Below are 17,280 nucleotides of genomic sequence, written 5' to 3' on the forward strand. Positions count from 1 at the left end.
TAGCTGCACAAAACAAGGAGAATTTTGTCAATATTTAACTTAATTTAATATAATAAAGCAATACCGGTAATGATGTGATCTTTTACTTCAAAACAAGACTTTACTAAGTGATATAGATACAGACGGCAATGGGTCAAACAAGGGGGCGTGGCCTCACATGGGAATCACAATTTGTCTCTCTTTTTAGTTGCTTTCTGGTGGATTATAAACATATTTATCACACACCAATAAAGTCAAGCCAAAATCGGGTCCATAAGAATAAATTTCACCGCAAATTGTTCAGTAGAAGCAAAATACGGCACTCGTTAGCTTGGCTTCGCTAACATTAGCATACACAGCATGAAGCTAACGTTGCTTCCTGGTTAGCATTGTCCGTTTTTTAAGTATTGTTGAACCACTTTGTTCCTCTCCATGTCTCTGTATCTTTATTTAGTATAAAAAATATATTCATATTTCAGTATTGAAGTATTTTAAAGTTAAAGCAATGGTGGAGAAATGGAAGAAAGTTTGTTTTTTCCCCCCTCTGGCTGCTTCGAACAAGACCATTATATGGTCTGTATCTATAGATTGTGTAGCCCTATTCACCTTATTCCGCCCGCCCACTTTTGCCACTTATTGCGCTGTCTCGGCACTTCCGTTGTCCAGACACTTCCGGTCGAGCGCGAAGCCTGTTCATTTTAACGGAGAACGAGGGAAAATATTCTCCGCTCAAATCTGATGTTTAGTCGATTGATTTGTGTAAAATGGCCAATGTTCATTTACACCAACATGTCGACACTGCAGCGTTTCTCTGTCTCTGAAAACGGCTTTGTTTTCGTGTAGTGACTGATTTTATGTGGACTTCTCCAGTCCCATGTTAACACATAGGAGAAAAGGGGCGGGCACAATTCATGGCGGCGCCCACGCGAACCTCCGGAATAAGGTGAATAGAGTTCGGGAATGTCCACAGTTACCATGGAGATCCGCCATCTTTGCAGCTGTTAGCATACATTTCCATAGACTAACATTAGCTAAAAACAGTATAAAAAGTGGAGAAAAAACCAATGGAACGACTCCGTTAGCTGCTGAGATACTGCTGGTAAATACATCTAACACACTGTGGTCTCCAAGTGTTTTAATGTGAACAATAACTCCAGTATTTTAACTTTTAAAATTTCCATTAGTTTACAATGGCTGCTAATCCCATAATGCTTAGCGCTATGACGTCACATTCCCAAACTCTATTGAAGGCTGCACAAACCAAATAAGACAAACTGAGCTGGCAGTAAAACAGACTAATAATAACACTTGTTTTGCATCTCTCTCGAACCATGTGGAGGAAATGTTTCGCCCAAGGACACAAGGGCTGTACATATGTATATACAATGCCAGGAGCAGAGAGTGAACCACCAACCTCCCAATGCTTAATGCAAATCTTTTTTTATTTTGTCTATGCCAGCTTTTGATATAGAATAGTGACAAATCGAGACACAGAAGCCTTCATAGCATCAAGTTAACTTAACAAAATGTTCACTCCTCTGAGCAGGATGACGCCATGCGAGGCAATTTCTACTTTGCAAAACTTGGTGCAAACTTTTCAAACTCCCCAGGGACCCACTTTGTCTGCATTTCAAACCAGCCTCTTGTTGTCTCACACTTTGCGGCAAAACTTCTCCAAATCAAAACCTCAGAAATAGAAGCCGAGATATGCTTTTCCTCCTGCAGACTTTGAAGAAGCCGTCTCTTATATTTACCGCTCCGCTCGGGGTTCACTAAATCACAGTAAATTCTCGGCGTTTCTCCACAGGTCTCAGCTCAGAGCCGTTTGAGTGAGTTATGGGAGCTGAGGATGGTTTTAATATTGTTATCCCAGAAAGGGAGGAGAACAAAAACATTTATCTGACTTTTACTGATACCAAAGAGAGAGAGGATGTTTTAGCAGTGGAGCAGGTTTAACAGGTTCATATAAGGAATGAACGCTTTTATTAGGCAATTAAAATGATGCAAAACTATTTGATGAACAGCAACCAACTACTTATGATAAATATGAATAATTACAACTCCATTGGATATTTATATATATATATGGGTTCATACTTAAAGTGCATGTGACACATTTTACCTTCTTTGTGATGTTTACAGTTTTCACTTTCTTATTGGACACCGACAGGAAGTGACATAGATAGAGGCAAACAATTTAAAACTGTTACCGTGCCGACTATGTTATGTCAATGGGAAAGGATTCAAACTGATTTGGAACTTTACCTCTATCATGTCACTTCCTGTCCTTATCTTAAAGGTACACTGCGTAACATTTTGGACTATACTGATGCGGCAAAACAAAAACATGCCCCTAATGACCAGCTGTTAGACAGAAAATGCTGTTATTGCAGTGTGTAATAAAATAATGGATTTTGGTGAGAAACTAACCTATTTAAATCTCAGCTTCTACTGCCTTTCGTCACATCTCCATGGAGACGAGCTGGAGACGTACTCCCAGTAAAGTTTACAGTCATATCTTAGGAGGGTTGAGCCTTATAGATGTTTGTTTGTACATTTACGAGGTATTTTTCAATGATGAAAATATCTCTCATAAAATATATGCTTGTATTTCAATTGCATTTTTTGGGGAAAATTATATGCGATGTGGCTTTAAGCATTCAAACAAAAATAACTTTTCTGTCCAACATCTTCATTAAAATTGTTGCTTCACTGAAATAAAATTATATTATTACTTACAACAGATGTTATTCTTCTAAATAAGTCATATTTTCAAAAGCATTAAAATCTGTCACATGCACTTTAAATTTCCACTAACATACTGGGGCCACCGATAGTTATTTCTAAATGTTGTGTTCATTGGAGCAGTCTTGAGTTTTAATAAAATATGAACTTGAAAGGAAAAACATGGTCCAACCAAAATGGTCCAGACTGGAGGCGAGACAGTGCCCGCCTCAGGGGGAACTGTGTGTGGTGTTTGTGGAGAACAGACAATAGAGAGAAACCTCTGGAGACGAGAGACCAGACGGAAACATGGACACAGACAGCAGACCGCCCCAAGGGATCATGGGAGGAACAGGTGGAGACAGCATGTAAAAAATATTATACAAAGGATATTTGTAGGAAATACCACCGCAAGATAAAAACAAAACAGAATTACGATCAGCCACTCAAAAAAGACTCAAAAAGGCCCATACATTTTACAGACAGGGCAGTAAAATTGGGGGCAAAGTGGGGACATTTTGCCTGTTTTCAGAGCCATGACTTGAACTCACACGGTTTGGTTAGGTGAACTCCACATGAGTTAATATAATTTGTAAAGATAATTTGTCCCTTTACTGAACCCTTGTGGATGGACTTGGAATATTCTGCCTACAATGTACTTTTTTCTTAATCAATTCCGAAGTGTTACTGCAATTTGGTCCCTCTCATATTAAATCTCACAAAGCTCAATTAAACCCAGCTCCGCCTCCGAACTTCCTTCCCTCCCGTTGTTTTCCACACAATTTTGAGTTTTCTATACATCCTCTTCCATCCATCACTTCTGACAACAAACCTTTTATATTTGATGGATCTGACCCTTTCTTGGAATCAGCAGGTTCCTCTGGCTCCTGTACAGATCTTTTCACTCTGAGTCACAATCTTTCACCCCGACGCTCCATCCTCTGCGTCTATGCCCTTTTGAGATCCTAGATAATGGTCCAATAAAGCAACCAAGTGGATCTGAAATCATTTATAATCTCGGAGCTGGAGGAAGTGTCACTGTATTCTGATAAACGATCTTTTCGCCGCATCAACAAGTGCTTTGGAAGGAGAGGGTCTGAAAAGGTCTCTTTGTGGTTGAGAAGATAAATCAGGGTTTGAAGGCAGCGCTTTAGAGCATCACATCCATCATGGTTGTTTAGAGAAGATGAATGGGAGACGGCAAACGTGGGAGCTTGATTGTTTGCAGAAAGTTAACAGTTTGGTCGGACTATAGGAAGAAAGTAATTGTTGGGGAATTAGTAGGGAAATTAAGTTGCAATCATTTAGAATGGCAACTCCAGATGGCTTTGACGAAACCTAGTGTAGACCTCTACTTCTAGGTGTGTGATTAATTGTTATTTCAGTCTTCTCTCAAGTTCAATGTTCTTAAAACTGAAGAAAATAAGAAAATAATATCATTTTCTGACAGATGGGTATTGTTGAGCATTTGTTTAAGTTATTTTGCTTTAAAGAAGAGCTTATAGATGTACGTTTAACTTTGTCATGTTTCAACAGTCTATTGCCGCCCTCAGCAGGTGTTTCACATGATGACAGCAACTTGTGATGTGTCGTTCCCAGCTGTTGGGTCAGCCTGATGGACCTGCCAGGTCTACCAGACTGATCACGTATGCCGAGGGCTGCTGGACGAGTGTGTCCCATGTGCTGGAAAGTTGTGGAGCTCCTTTGTCTCTGTTCACTGTGGAAGTGTCCTGCGTTCCCATTTCAATGGCCTCTTTTATCCAGAGTTTGTATTCATGGCTTTCTTGACTGATATGTCAATTATGTGATCACAGCGTTCCAACTTTCCAGCAGGGCACATTCCGCCAGACACCATTGCACCATGTAGGTGGGGTCTGACTGACCACACCAACATGGCAACAACAACTGATGAAGACACAACTGGCAGACAAGATGACGGTCAACACATATCAAGGTTAAAGAAAAAGTATTTAGATGAATATGTGAGAATTAACTCAATTACTTACTTTGTTAAGTTAAATTACCTACATCTAACTTAACAAAACAAATGCTGGGGGTAAATTATTAACTATATGCATATCTCCCCTCATAATAGATATGCAAGTCTATATAATGGAGAGAGCCTAATTGAGATATAATGATGGTTATGGCCACAGGCAGCAGACAAAGCTATTAACAGTGATTCTAAAAATATATTATAAAAGTGACAGAGGGCGATTAGAGAAAAGGACATATGGATGTTATGGCTTCAGGGAATAATGGGAGACAATTAGGAAGCTGTCGGGATGCTGTAAGACAAAGTGCAAGTAAATTTGAGTAAATTATATAAGATAAGTGATAGAAGAGAAACAGCCATTTGTGCAGGTCCTAAAAAGGAGTAATGGAGATCAGTGCGTCCCACTGACTCTAACAGAGCTGTAACAATACTGTTTGGCACAGGCCTGCACAGTCAGCAGAGTGGCGCAGCGGAAGCGTGCTGGGCCCATAACCCAGAGGTCGATGGATCGAAACCATCCTCTGCTAAGAGCAATTTGTTTTAGGCCACAGGCTTTAATGCTTTATACAGATTGTGATCCCTTTATTTTGAATAAAGATGAGTCAAGAAAAACAAAAAAGTAAGAATTAGTCAAAGGCAGAAGACATTCATGTTATTCAAGGGCATCCACAGTAAACATTTCAATTAACATATTTTCACATATGGTGCCCTTCCCAACGAAGCTCTGTCAATATCATAATCTGAAGTAAGAGAAACACAAACTTTATTAGTGGTACTTAGTCAAGAGCCTCTGCTAATCCCACCTCCTACAGATTACATTACTGAACAATGTGCAGGTATTTGTCTTGTGGTGGCAAATTTGACATATTTGAGGTCTCTTTTGTCACATCCTGTTTACGCCACAAACGTCCCGTTGCAAGTCTTAAATGTTGACAAATCATTCCGGGCTCTGTTAAAGTGGCCGTACTGCAATCTAAGCAGTACGTCTAACCACAGCATTCCTCAAACCTCAAACTCGACAATGGCTCTGAACATGTCCACCACACGAGTTGTAAAACAGTGTGTGTCTTTGACAGTGAGGAAGTGATGGTCAGAACGCAGCAGGATGAGATGTGGATAATAAAAAGCTCTGAATGACACTGGGGTGAGAGGCTGCAGGATGCAAGTGGTGAAAATAAGTTCTTTAAAACCACAAACATGAAGCTGGATGGACAGAACAGATTTTCAAATGAGTCAACAACTATGATGCAAGAAAGGAGAAATGTAAGGGAGCCTAAATATTAACGGAACAAATGAAAAAGTGAGTTTAAAGTTAGAGTTGACATATCATGCGTAATTGTGGCTAATGAACATTAGTAAAGACAGGACTGTGTTGGTCAGGATTTCAAATTGGACTGAAGTGCCTTCTACAGGCAGCAGTGAGAATAAGTAACAGAAAAATACAAAGTGCAAGATTTCATTTTGACCTAATGGCAAACTAGCAAATCAACAGGGCCACAATGAACACACTTTGAGAGTAAAATTGATCAGAACGGGTCTGATCTAGGGTAGTGGAGGGCAACTCGAGGCGAGGGGCCTTTATCCGGCCTTCCAGTACAGAAGCTATGGCCACCAAAAGGATTTTTAATAATATGACTGCACACAAGAGGCACCAGATAAAGCATTCTTAAAATGCTGATAAAAAACCCCTGTTAGGTCATACATGATACACAACACTGGCATTAGTGGATTTGACAAATGCATCAAGTCTGAGGCCAGGTGTGCTGGGAGCCTGGTCAGGAGTACTTAGCCGGAAAAACATGATAAGAGTGCTAAGAGTGTTTCTTTGGCACAGTCTAAAACGATTAATAATCATGAGATGTCTAAAAGTGTTAAAGGTGAAAGCAGACTATGTGTCTCCGTGGTGTGGGGCATTGGCCAAGCAATATCAATGTTCAGATCTGCAAGCCACATGTGCCTAATAGCCCATATAAGGTTAACAATCTGTAATTTTATAAAACACCAGCACCATTGTTCTCAGTTGAGCAAGTTATTCTATATACCCTGGACAAAATAACAAACTACTAACCAAAAGCACCACACATCGTAACTCAAAACGACAGTGAGAAATCCTCCTCCTGATGCGCACATGTGCAGCCAGTGCCGCGAACGCAGCCGAGCCCCAGTGATTTATGGGATTTGTAGTGTTTCTGTTTGGCTGAGCGTGGCATAAACAGCACATTCACTGCATTCTTCACCTGCCTCGCCTCCACGGCCCGAAAGCGCTGCGGTTTTTCACATGTTGGAGAGGCGCACAACCCTTATCAGATCGGGGAGCATGCTGGGAAATGGTGTTTACATCTCGACAAGTTTAAACAGCGCAGCCTGGTTTTGAGTGTTCGAGGCTGAAATGTAAAATAAACACAATGCGGTGCAGTGTATGTGTTAGGGATAAGTATATATTTACTTTCATTCAGTTCTGCGTGTGGTTTGGACAAACAAAGAATCACGCAGTTTACTCTGAGATGTGATAAGAGACCAGAGACCCGTGTGGATTTATTGCTATTAAATGTTACTGAAAAACATTAAGCAATGGAGTAATAAAGTAAAGTAAATGGATCAACTATATCCTATGTTAGAAATACTTTAAAGAACATTATTCCTCCATGAAACTATCTCTACAGTGAGAACAAGCATTCAACTTTCTGAAAATGGCATGATAGTAAATCTATGGCGACAAGATGAACTCACTTTAAGCATGTAATGAGTGTGGTAATGAATTACAGGCTTTAAAGTGTAATATTTTATGGCACCTACAACAAACAAAGAAATATTTTTTAAATTTCCCAATCGGGACAATAAAGTCCTACCTTAACCTTGAAGGCCCAAAAACATTTTTTGCTTGTTTATTCAAACAACATTGAAAGACGGAGCGTCTAAACTCTGCCAACAATCCTAACACATTCCACAGTCTTCACAGGAATGCGTTTATAAGCACGTGTCACAACTTTCAAGGTCACTTTTCAGGGTCACTGTCACTGTAGTGCTAACAAAAACAAGCCTGCAAGCTCAGAATCAATAAAATAGCTACTCTAGTATGCTGGGTTTACACATGACGACGACAAGTCACGAATACCACAAATCCACAATCGAATATGCGTCCCGCACTGCTGCGTGCGGTGGCGCGCTGTTACGTGCTGCTGCGAGTTATTAGCCTGGCATCCAGACTAATCTCCGATGTTTTATTAATTAATAAACAGGAGACTAGTCTGGCGACCCTGTCGTAGAAAAGCTACTGCTTGAGGCGGGACTAATGTGGGACAACCGAAGCGCATAGCAGCCAATGAGAACATAGCGGATGTGACGACAGAAACAGCAACAAGAAAGTTTTCGTCATTCGGACATTAACAATGGCGCTCCTGCCACACGGAGTTCAGTAAATGACTTCTGTCGTTTATGTCAGAAAAACTTAAGAATACAAGCATACCGGAGCATTACGTGAAGTGGTTGCTTGTGTTGAAAAACTACAAAACAAAGGCGCAACAACGTGACGCCCGTTCAGGGAGCTGCTCTGATTGGTCGGTCGGCTCCATATCGCTGCGTCACTTCCTTTGAAAGCGCGCAATGGAGTGTTGCCAGACCCTCTTCTGTAAAGAAGCGGAGTCTGGTTGGCGAGACTAGCGAGTTAGTGGGAATTGTCGCGTTCTGTCAAAAATTTGTCAAGAATTGGGCTGACTTTACTTCACAGAATAAGCATAAAAACACTACACTCACTGTGCACTCGATCTTCTGGGGATCAGTCGTAGAACTTGCTGCTCTTAAACCTCTTTATCCGTGATTCTCACTCGTCTGGTCAGTCATTTTAGCTCCAGTTGGAAAAAACTTTATAATCCACAAAAACAGGCGCGTGTCTTCACCTGCCCCGCGCCCACCGCTGCTTGTTTTACGTGTCTAAGGTTGTAAATAAGCCTTAACTTATCTGTGGTGTAGCTGCTGTAACCACGCGCTGTTGTTTTTTTAGCTTGTGTTTCCATCAATTTTGTGCATGAAAACAGTGATTCTGCTCTACGAATGCTGTACGAATGCTCTCACGCTGAATTACGAAGCGACACTCCTCATCACGAAAGGACACGCTCCGTTGCGAACTCCATGAACAGAGGGTGAATCGTGACATTCGTGGAAGATTTTTTTGACAAAAACTTTCTCCACGAACATCAGGAATGTCACGAACTGATGCGTTCTGTTAAGAATCCCATTAAGAAAGGCGGCTTTAAGGCGTCTTTCCACGGGTAAGGATTGTGGGTTCGAAAAACAAAACTTCATACTTTATACTTTAAACTGCTGTAAATCAAATCAAATCAATTTTATTTGTATAGCGCTTTTCATACATGTCATGTAACACAAAGTGCTTTACAGATTTAAAAACATTCTCTCACACCCACTTCCTTCCAGAAAAAACAGACACATTGTAGCATTCACACTCCCCCCACCCACCTCCCCAGAGACACACTGCACAAGCACACAATACACACTCAAGGTAAAACAGTGGAGATTATGGACAAAAGGCTAAGATAAGGCTAAGATAAGGCTGGGTGCAGATAAACCAGGTAAGGGAACACCATCCAAGGAGCCGTCTGCATCGGGAGCGGCACCTCGGCTGCAGCCACAGGGACCAACACAGGGTGCCCGGACAACACCACACCTCCATCCAGACACCCACAAGACAGCACCCCAGCAGCCACAGCCAGCCACCGCTCCCGAGGCAGAGGGCTCCTCCAGAGGAAACTGGAAGAGCATAAAAATTGTTAAAATAAATAAAAGTACGTAAGTAAAATTGAATAATAGGATAATAAAAAAATAAGACCGAGAGGTAAAATACATAAATACAGAATAAATATTAATAACTATTAAATGTCAATTTAATTAATTATAAGGTGCTGATAAATAATAATAAATAGGCCTAGCAAAAATAAATATCAGTTAAAAGCTAAGCTAAAAAGGTGGGTCTTGAGCCTGCTCTTAAAAACATGAACGTTCTCTACGGCCCTGAGCTCCTCCGGCAGGTCGTTCCAGAGGCGAGGGCCGTAACACTGGAAAGACGCCTCACCGTGAGTTTTCCTGTTCACTTTAGGAGTAACTAGGAGACCTCTGCCGGAGGAGCGAAGGGGCCGTGAAGGTTCATAAGGTAAAAGCAGTTCTGAAAGATAAGAAGGACCAAGACCATTAAGACATTTAAAAACCATTAAAAGAACTTTAAAATCGATCCTGAAACACACGGGGAGCCAATGCAGCGATTCTAAAACCGGTGTAATGTGGTCCCGCCTCCTGGTCTTCGTCAGGACACGAGCTGCTGAATTTTGTAAGAGTTGTAAACCTGAGATACTCTTTTGGGGAAGACCAGAAAGCAGAGCATTACAGTAGTCGATACGACTGGTGATAAAAGCATTTGCGTCTCCGTGGCGGACTCTGGCTATGTTCTTTAGATGGTAAAAACCTATCTTTGTGATATTTTTGATGTGTGGAATAAAAGTCAGCTCAGAGTCAAAAATCACGCCCAGGTTCTTCACCTGTGAGGAAGGATTAAAAGACAGTGACTGTAGTTTGGGTAAAAGTCTCTCTCTCTCTGGGCCTCAGGACCGATGACTAAAACTTCAGTTTTGTCCTGGTTAAGCTGGAGAAAGTTTTCTGCCATCCAGGATTTGATATCTAAAATGCAGTTAAAAAGTGCATCCATTGGCCTGGTGTCATCAGGAGACATGGAGATGTATAACTGTGTATCATCAGCATAACTGTGAAAGTTGACTCCATGTCTCCTGATGACATCACCAAGAGGGAGCATATACAGATTAAAAAGCACTGGGCCTAAAATCGAACCCTGGGGCACACCACATGTGATTTTATGGACCTTAGAGGAGAAGGTATCCACACTTACCATGAATGTCCTGTCTGTGAGGTAGGAAGTAAACCATTTGTGTATAGCACAGGAGAGGCCGATGTGTTTTAAACGAGTTAAAAGAATAGTGTGGTCGACTGTATCAAAGGCAGCGCTAAGATCCAGAAGAACCAACACTGTCAACTTTTTAGAATCATAATTTAATCTAAAATCGTTTAAAATCTTTAAAAGGGCGGTCTCGGTGCTGTGGTTTACCCTAAAGCCAGACTGGAATTTCTCAAGGACATTATGTGCATTTATAAAGTCACTAAGTTGGGTAAAAACAGGTTTTTCTAAAATTTTGCTTAAAAATGGTAAGTTGGATACCGGTCTAAAATTGTTAAAATCATTAAAATCCAAATTGCTCTTCTTCAACAGGGGCCTCACCACCGCCAGGCAGCAGGGAAGACCCCCGTCTGAAGAGAGCAATTCATCATGTTTAAAAGCTCGTCTCTAAAAGATCCATAAAATGTTTTAAAAAACGGCGTTGGGGCCGGGTCTAAAAGACATGTGGTGGGCCTCACTGAGGAGAAAACTTTATCAAGCATCTCAGCATTAACCAGGACAAAACTGTCCAGTGTTTCCTCTGGAACAAGTAGACAATCAGATGTATTTAAAACCGTGTTTCTTTGGGTAGATAAAATGTTACATCTGATAGTGTCTATCTTCCCCCTGAAGTGGTCTGCAAATGCCTCGCAAAGGGAATCTGATGGAGTTTCACGGAAAGCTTTAGGATCATGGTGAAGAAGGTTGTCAATGGTTGAAAAAAGGACCTTTGTATTATTTTTATTGTCCGATATGATTTTGGTGAAGTATGAATTTCTTGAGTTTCTAACTGTTTTATTGTATGTTTTCAACTGCTCGGCGTAAATTTGGTAATTGATTGTAATTTTATTTTTCCTCCATTTTCTTTCTAGTACCCTGCAATTTCTTTTTTTGTTTTTTGAGGTCCTCATTTTTCCATGGGGGCGTGGGTTTGACTTGCATTTGTTTCAGTTTTAGAGGCGCGACCAGGTCAAGGGTGGATTGAAGCTTACTGTTAAAATCATCAACAATAAAATCACAGGGTGCAGGTAAAACCAAGGGGGGGTGTTTGTCTAAAATATCGATAAAAGTTGCAGCCACTTCAGGGGTTAGATGGCGTAATAACCAGTAATTCCAGTGATTTAACCAGAGTTCGTTATCACGACACATACACATCCCACAGACACGGGACTGGCCTGGATCTAATGATGAATGATTTAATTGTTTGTTGCCGTGGTTACTGTCTCCTGTGGACGAACCGTTGATCTCCACGGCAACGGTCCAGGACTTCGGGCGACGCACGCTGAGCTTTTAACCAGGGGGAAATATTTGTGGAAACTCCCACAAACTCAACACAAACAGGCTCTGAAAAGTGGGACTATTCAGTGGCACGTTTTCAAGTGTGTGAGGGGGTATCGGTAGGGAAAGCCAAAATGTGAGCTAAAAGTGGAAGTAGGCCATTGGTTATTTTAAAAAGAACCTAGATTCTGGATTATTGCAGGTCTACAATTTCTGCTAGAAGTTCACTCGGAATAGCAGTAGCTGAGAACTTGGTAGGCGACTGCGTTAGGGTTATTTTCTCCTAATGATAAATGTAAACTTGTAAACACTCAGTCTGTATAAAAAACTGCAGATGTTCCCAAACTTTCTGTCTGTTTTGTGTTTCATGCAGATAAGCCCTTCTAATGGCAGAGATATTAGCCATAAAGCACTTCAAAACCTCTGCAGTTTGACTATTAAAAGGCAAACTATCATAGATTTCTGGCATCTCCAACACCTCTATATCAAACTATAGGCTCTAGAATGCTTTGATGTTTCAACTACTATTAATGGAGGAAATGAAACGACAAAACTATCTAACAGCCCAGTGCAGTCTAGGGAAGAGTACTGCTCTTCGCCCATATGTCTCTCAGATGCTGAGTCCGGGTGTGCAATGCAAGATTTATATGTGGGACTCACGCAGCTGGTTGAAGTGGGTCTGCAGTCCGTCTGGTCCTGGCACTGAGCACACCAGTCTGGACTTCTGAAATGTGCTCCATTTGTTCACCAAACTCCTCTGACCCCCAATATCATTCTGCATGAGTCAAAAAAGACGTTATACAAAATAGAATAACAAACTTATTTCTCTTGCATTAGCAGTGAGTTAGAATTTTGTATCATAAGCAGGAAACATAGTGTGGCTATGAAGTGTGGCTGCATACTGTATCTATTCCATTGGCCCCTTCAACCACCACCAATCAGTCACGCACAAACACCATATATAGCCTGGGAATACCCATGCTGCTCATACTGCACAACAGCCTGGGAACGATGGCCGAAATTTTCACATGGATTTGGGACCAATCACAGAACGAGGAGGGACGGCAAGACGATGACGCACTATTCGACATGCGGAAGCTTGTAGTTTGTTTACGGATCCATGATGACAGCAGCAACGGCATTTTTTGATCAAGCTTTAGACCGTGTTCTAAATAGTTTAGCTCTAAAGCGAGTACGTCATACGTCATCTGATACGATGATACGATTGGCTGTGGCTACGTGCAGACGCATGATAGACATTCGTATCGCCCAATAAACAACTATGGACAATCGTAAACCACACCTCTCCTACGAGAAAATGAATTGGTGGTCCCCAGACTAAATATAACTTGTGACATTTTGTCTGGTGATAGCCAGGCTACCACATACATAGGCAAGTGGGTAAAGTGCCCAAGAACACAACTGTCAGCATGTGCGGCTAGATGGAGTCAGGATTCAAACCATTGATTTTGGGATCTGTGGTCTAACCACTGGGGCACTGTCATCCCCGTCTAAAAGCCATTTTACTACTTACAATGACTTCTACTTGTATGGACAATCTGTTTTCTCTGAAATAACTCTCCATCTGTGGTTCAGAAGTAGACACGTGCAGACGCTTGTGTTTGCAAAGACCCACATTAGAAACAGCAGTGTAAACAGGGACAGTGCGTCTCATCAGAGCTGCAGATACAGATAGAGTCTAAACCAAACAAAGTGCACAGGTTTGTTTACAGGAGAGCTCTGAGACATCGCTCTGGGAATCTGGTCCCACACGTGCACTACAGGGCCACACTGAATTTTACGTGAAGATGAATCTATTGACAACGCTAAAAGTCTGTATTAACACCTTTCATCATGACTGTGATACCGTATTTTCCGGACTATAAGTCACACTTTTTTTCATAGTTTGGCTGGGGGTGCGACTTATACTCAGGTGCGACTTATATATGAAAATATATGAATTCACATTAGCTTTTCACACTGAAAGCCACGAGAGGGCACTCTAGGCTTGTGTAACAGTATCTGCTACTCCTGTACCACTGAAAATAAAAAAAAACTGTAAAGTTTGGAGTGACCGAGAAACTTGTGAGGGACTAGTGAAAAGCAGAGGTTCTTACAGCAATGAAGAAAACAAAAAAGCTTATCACGGGCTAAAAGCTAGATGGCCACAGCTAGAGGAACAAGTTTGGACAACGTGCTGCCGGGAGAGGCTTGTCAACGGTGCAGTTAAGCTTCCATGTCCTGGTAGTTGCCAAGGCTGGTGCGACTTATACTAGGAGTGACTTATAGTACGGAAAATAGGGTAGATATACGTATATAGTTTTTCACTGCTGATTTTTTTAAGTTATGAGGAATCTTATCTTATCCCTCATACTGTATACACACATCTAAAAATGGCAGTATAATGGAGTATAGCTTTATTTTGTTTCTTAGGATCCCGTAAAACAACCTGGATATGCAATTTCCATGGCAGAATATACTGGTTTAGTTTAGTCATGATTTGGTCTTAAATATTCCTATTTCTTTACCTTGCAGACCCGAGCGACCCGTGAATAGATGACCTTTCCCTCCGAGCCCTCAGACTCCTGAGCGCGCTCCGTGAAGAACACGTAAACCTTATCATCCTCGGGGTTATCAGTCTCCGACAAAGCAGACACACGGATGAAATGGGCATCTGCGGACATAAGAAAATATCACACATATTGAAGTTTTACTGTTGCCATTTTGTTACTGTGCAGTTTACGTATATCATGTCTGTTGTCTGTCCCACTGAACAATACTGTTGAACAATACAAGTCCACAGTAAATCCTTTTTGAATCAGGCAGAACAAGATAGTTTAATCATGTTTTCATCTCTGGGCGACAGAGAAACTGCTGATAAAAGCAGTAGCTACGACAGACAGATTCTGTAAAAATAAACAAATGCTGTCCATAAGGATCTGACAGGCTGCGGGCCAAAAGTGTTTCTATCTCAGTCTGGTTAGGTACAATTATATAGTTTTAAAGTAAAGAAGTGAAAGTACAATTACCTTGCAGCCAGTTGGAGTCGTACTGCTCAGTGCGGATCACGCGGCGGTTTCCGAGGGAACGGAAGAAGGCAGAGTCTCTGCTCATGAAGTCAGAAGTGATGCCTGCGTACAGCTCCCCATCTGTGAGCATAAGATGACATTTATTACACATTCACAAGATACATCTTACCATGGCTTAAACCTACTTTTGAACCGGTTCATTCTGGTTTAGCCTTGGTTTAGTCCTGTCACCTGATCAAGTTCTCCTTCGTCTTGGTTCAGTTGCTGTTTACTCCTTACTTATTCCTGATTTCATCGGCTTTAGTCCTCATACCGTCTGATTCTATCCATGCTTTAGTCCAGGCTACATCTTTCTTTAGGTTTAATCTTTTTGTTTCACTCACCCACTACAGCAGAAGCAGTCTTTTGCAGAGGGTCGTAGGGACACTTCCCTTTGCCACACTCGGTCTGGCTGTAGGGCAGGACCTGCTGTTCTGACTGAGAACAAAAACAAAATGGACACAATGCACTGCAGTGTTAGAAATTAATGTGAGAAGATTAACACCATTAATGACGGGCCTCAGCTAAACTACTAAGTGTATTGTTAGCTGACATAGTATTTATCAAAAGCATAGCTGTAAGAGTGGTCAAAAAGACTTAATCCACCCCAGATGGGACTCGAACCCACAATCCCTGGCTTAGGAGGCCAGTGCCTTATCCATTAGGCCACTGGGGCTTATGTCTATAGGTTCTGTTTCCTTTCGATGTTTATGAGGACAATACGAGACCTTTTGTTTTTTTCCACAATGAGACGGACTAAAATGGTGACAAAGGAGAGGAATTGAGAGGTGTATGTGTCCAGAGCAATGGGCGCTGGCTGCTCTGCTTTATGACCACGACACTGGGGGCCGCCATTGCTCAACCATTGCTGTAGTACCTCCATATCCCCACTAGGCCCCCATTGAAAAGCATTGGAGTTTAGACACCTTAGAAACAACATTAACGCCTGGTTTCAATTTTTTCAACACTAGACTAGGCTAGATATTCCTCCTGAGATAACGCTGGGTTAATCACAATATATGAAACCAGGATGGTTTTCGTAAAAAGAACTTTTGAAATCTCGTACTTAATGAGGCTCGGACTGTTAGCATTGGAGCAGCGCGAGCTACACGTCACACAAGGGCCGAGTCTACGGTGAAGATCCCGCCCGTATGTCCTTTTTAGGAACATGCTTCGTCAGAGCTGGGGAGGGGGAGTCTGTAAATCCTCCATGAATTCCCCCTCGACCGTGGTCATTATGGTAAATGGGGAGGAGTGAGCAGAAGACGTCCATTATTTTTTACAGTCTATGGTCCAGAGTGAGATGGTTTGGCCATTAGGGGAGATGCAATCAATATTAGGGGTGGGAACCTCTGGTCATCTCACGATTCGATACGATACGCGATACATGACTCGACAATCTGACAATATGCCGATACTGCGATAATCGATCACGATTTTTGTTGGAACATGTGATTTGTTTTTCCATGCGTTTTGTACCACTTTTTCTTAATAAATAATAGAATGAATGATGATATGCATGACGTCATGATATCTGATCAAAAAGTATCCGTATCGTATCTCCCCGCGAAACATCGAAAAATCAACATATTGTGACACTCCCCATCAATATATGGATGGACGAAAGCTGGGGTTAGAGATGCCGGAAAACAGGAGGCCAAGAGGAAGATCCAATATGAGATTCAGGGAACACTTATGAAGCTTGACCCAAATCACTAAGGAGTCTCGTCTTCCTTTGAGGAGTGCAGTTGCCTTCACACGTTTATTAAGTGAAACAGTTTATTATCTGGGCTAAACGTCAGTTTAATTTCTCTGGTCGACTTTGGCGGAGGCTACTAATTGGATACTACAGGGCTAAGTGTTGTGGATTAGGGGATGTGTGCAGTCTCAATAAGCCATCCGCACCAGTGTCCTCCTCCCGCTCTTTTATGGGATTATCCAAAATCCGCCGTCGAAGAAGGGACATGCCGGACATAACTGAGAGCATTTCGACACATTATTGCGGGTAGTGACAAGAGAAACACAGCAACAGCGAGAGGATGTTCAGCGGCACAGTCAAGAGCTTCCAATCAGAAACATCCGGGAAAAATGAGATTACTATGTTTTTGTTGTTTGGTGCCCTTGGGCAAGAACAAACTTTCCTGCGTGTACGTCTGATTCTGCGATTTGGCACAGAAAGGGCTGCCGCGTTTCCGTCATCCAGCAGATAGAATTTGCAATCATACATATAAAAGTTCAACACATAAATCAGATGAACGTTTTCTTTTTCAATTAGAACC

The 17,280-nt window shown here is 41.7% G+C and overlaps 1 protein-coding gene across 2 annotated transcripts in view; it reads right to left on the reverse strand.

Moving 5' to 3' along the window:
* Nucleotides 1-17,280, reverse strand: part of sema3h (sema domain, immunoglobulin domain (Ig), short basic domain, secreted, (semaphorin) 3H) — a 71,715-nt gene that overhangs the window by 17,467 nt on the left and 36,968 nt on the right. For both annotated transcript variants that reach the window (XM_079557834.1, XM_079557833.1), the window contains exons 5-8: nucleotides 15,346-15,439; nucleotides 14,963-15,082; nucleotides 14,462-14,607; nucleotides 12,594-12,708 (exon numbers count right to left, since the gene is read on the reverse strand). In XM_079557834.1, the coding sequence (XP_079413960.1) occupies nucleotides 12,594-12,708; nucleotides 14,462-14,607; nucleotides 14,963-15,082; nucleotides 15,346-15,439 (475 nt within the window). The remainder of the gene's footprint in view (nucleotides 1-12,593; nucleotides 12,709-14,461; nucleotides 14,608-14,962; nucleotides 15,083-15,345; nucleotides 15,440-17,280) is intronic.

This window comes from Gobius niger (assembly GCF_951799975.1).
Source record: "Gobius niger genome assembly, chromosome: 6".
In the NCBI taxonomy this organism is placed as follows: domain Eukaryota; kingdom Metazoa; phylum Chordata; class Actinopteri; order Gobiiformes; family Gobiidae; genus Gobius; species Gobius niger.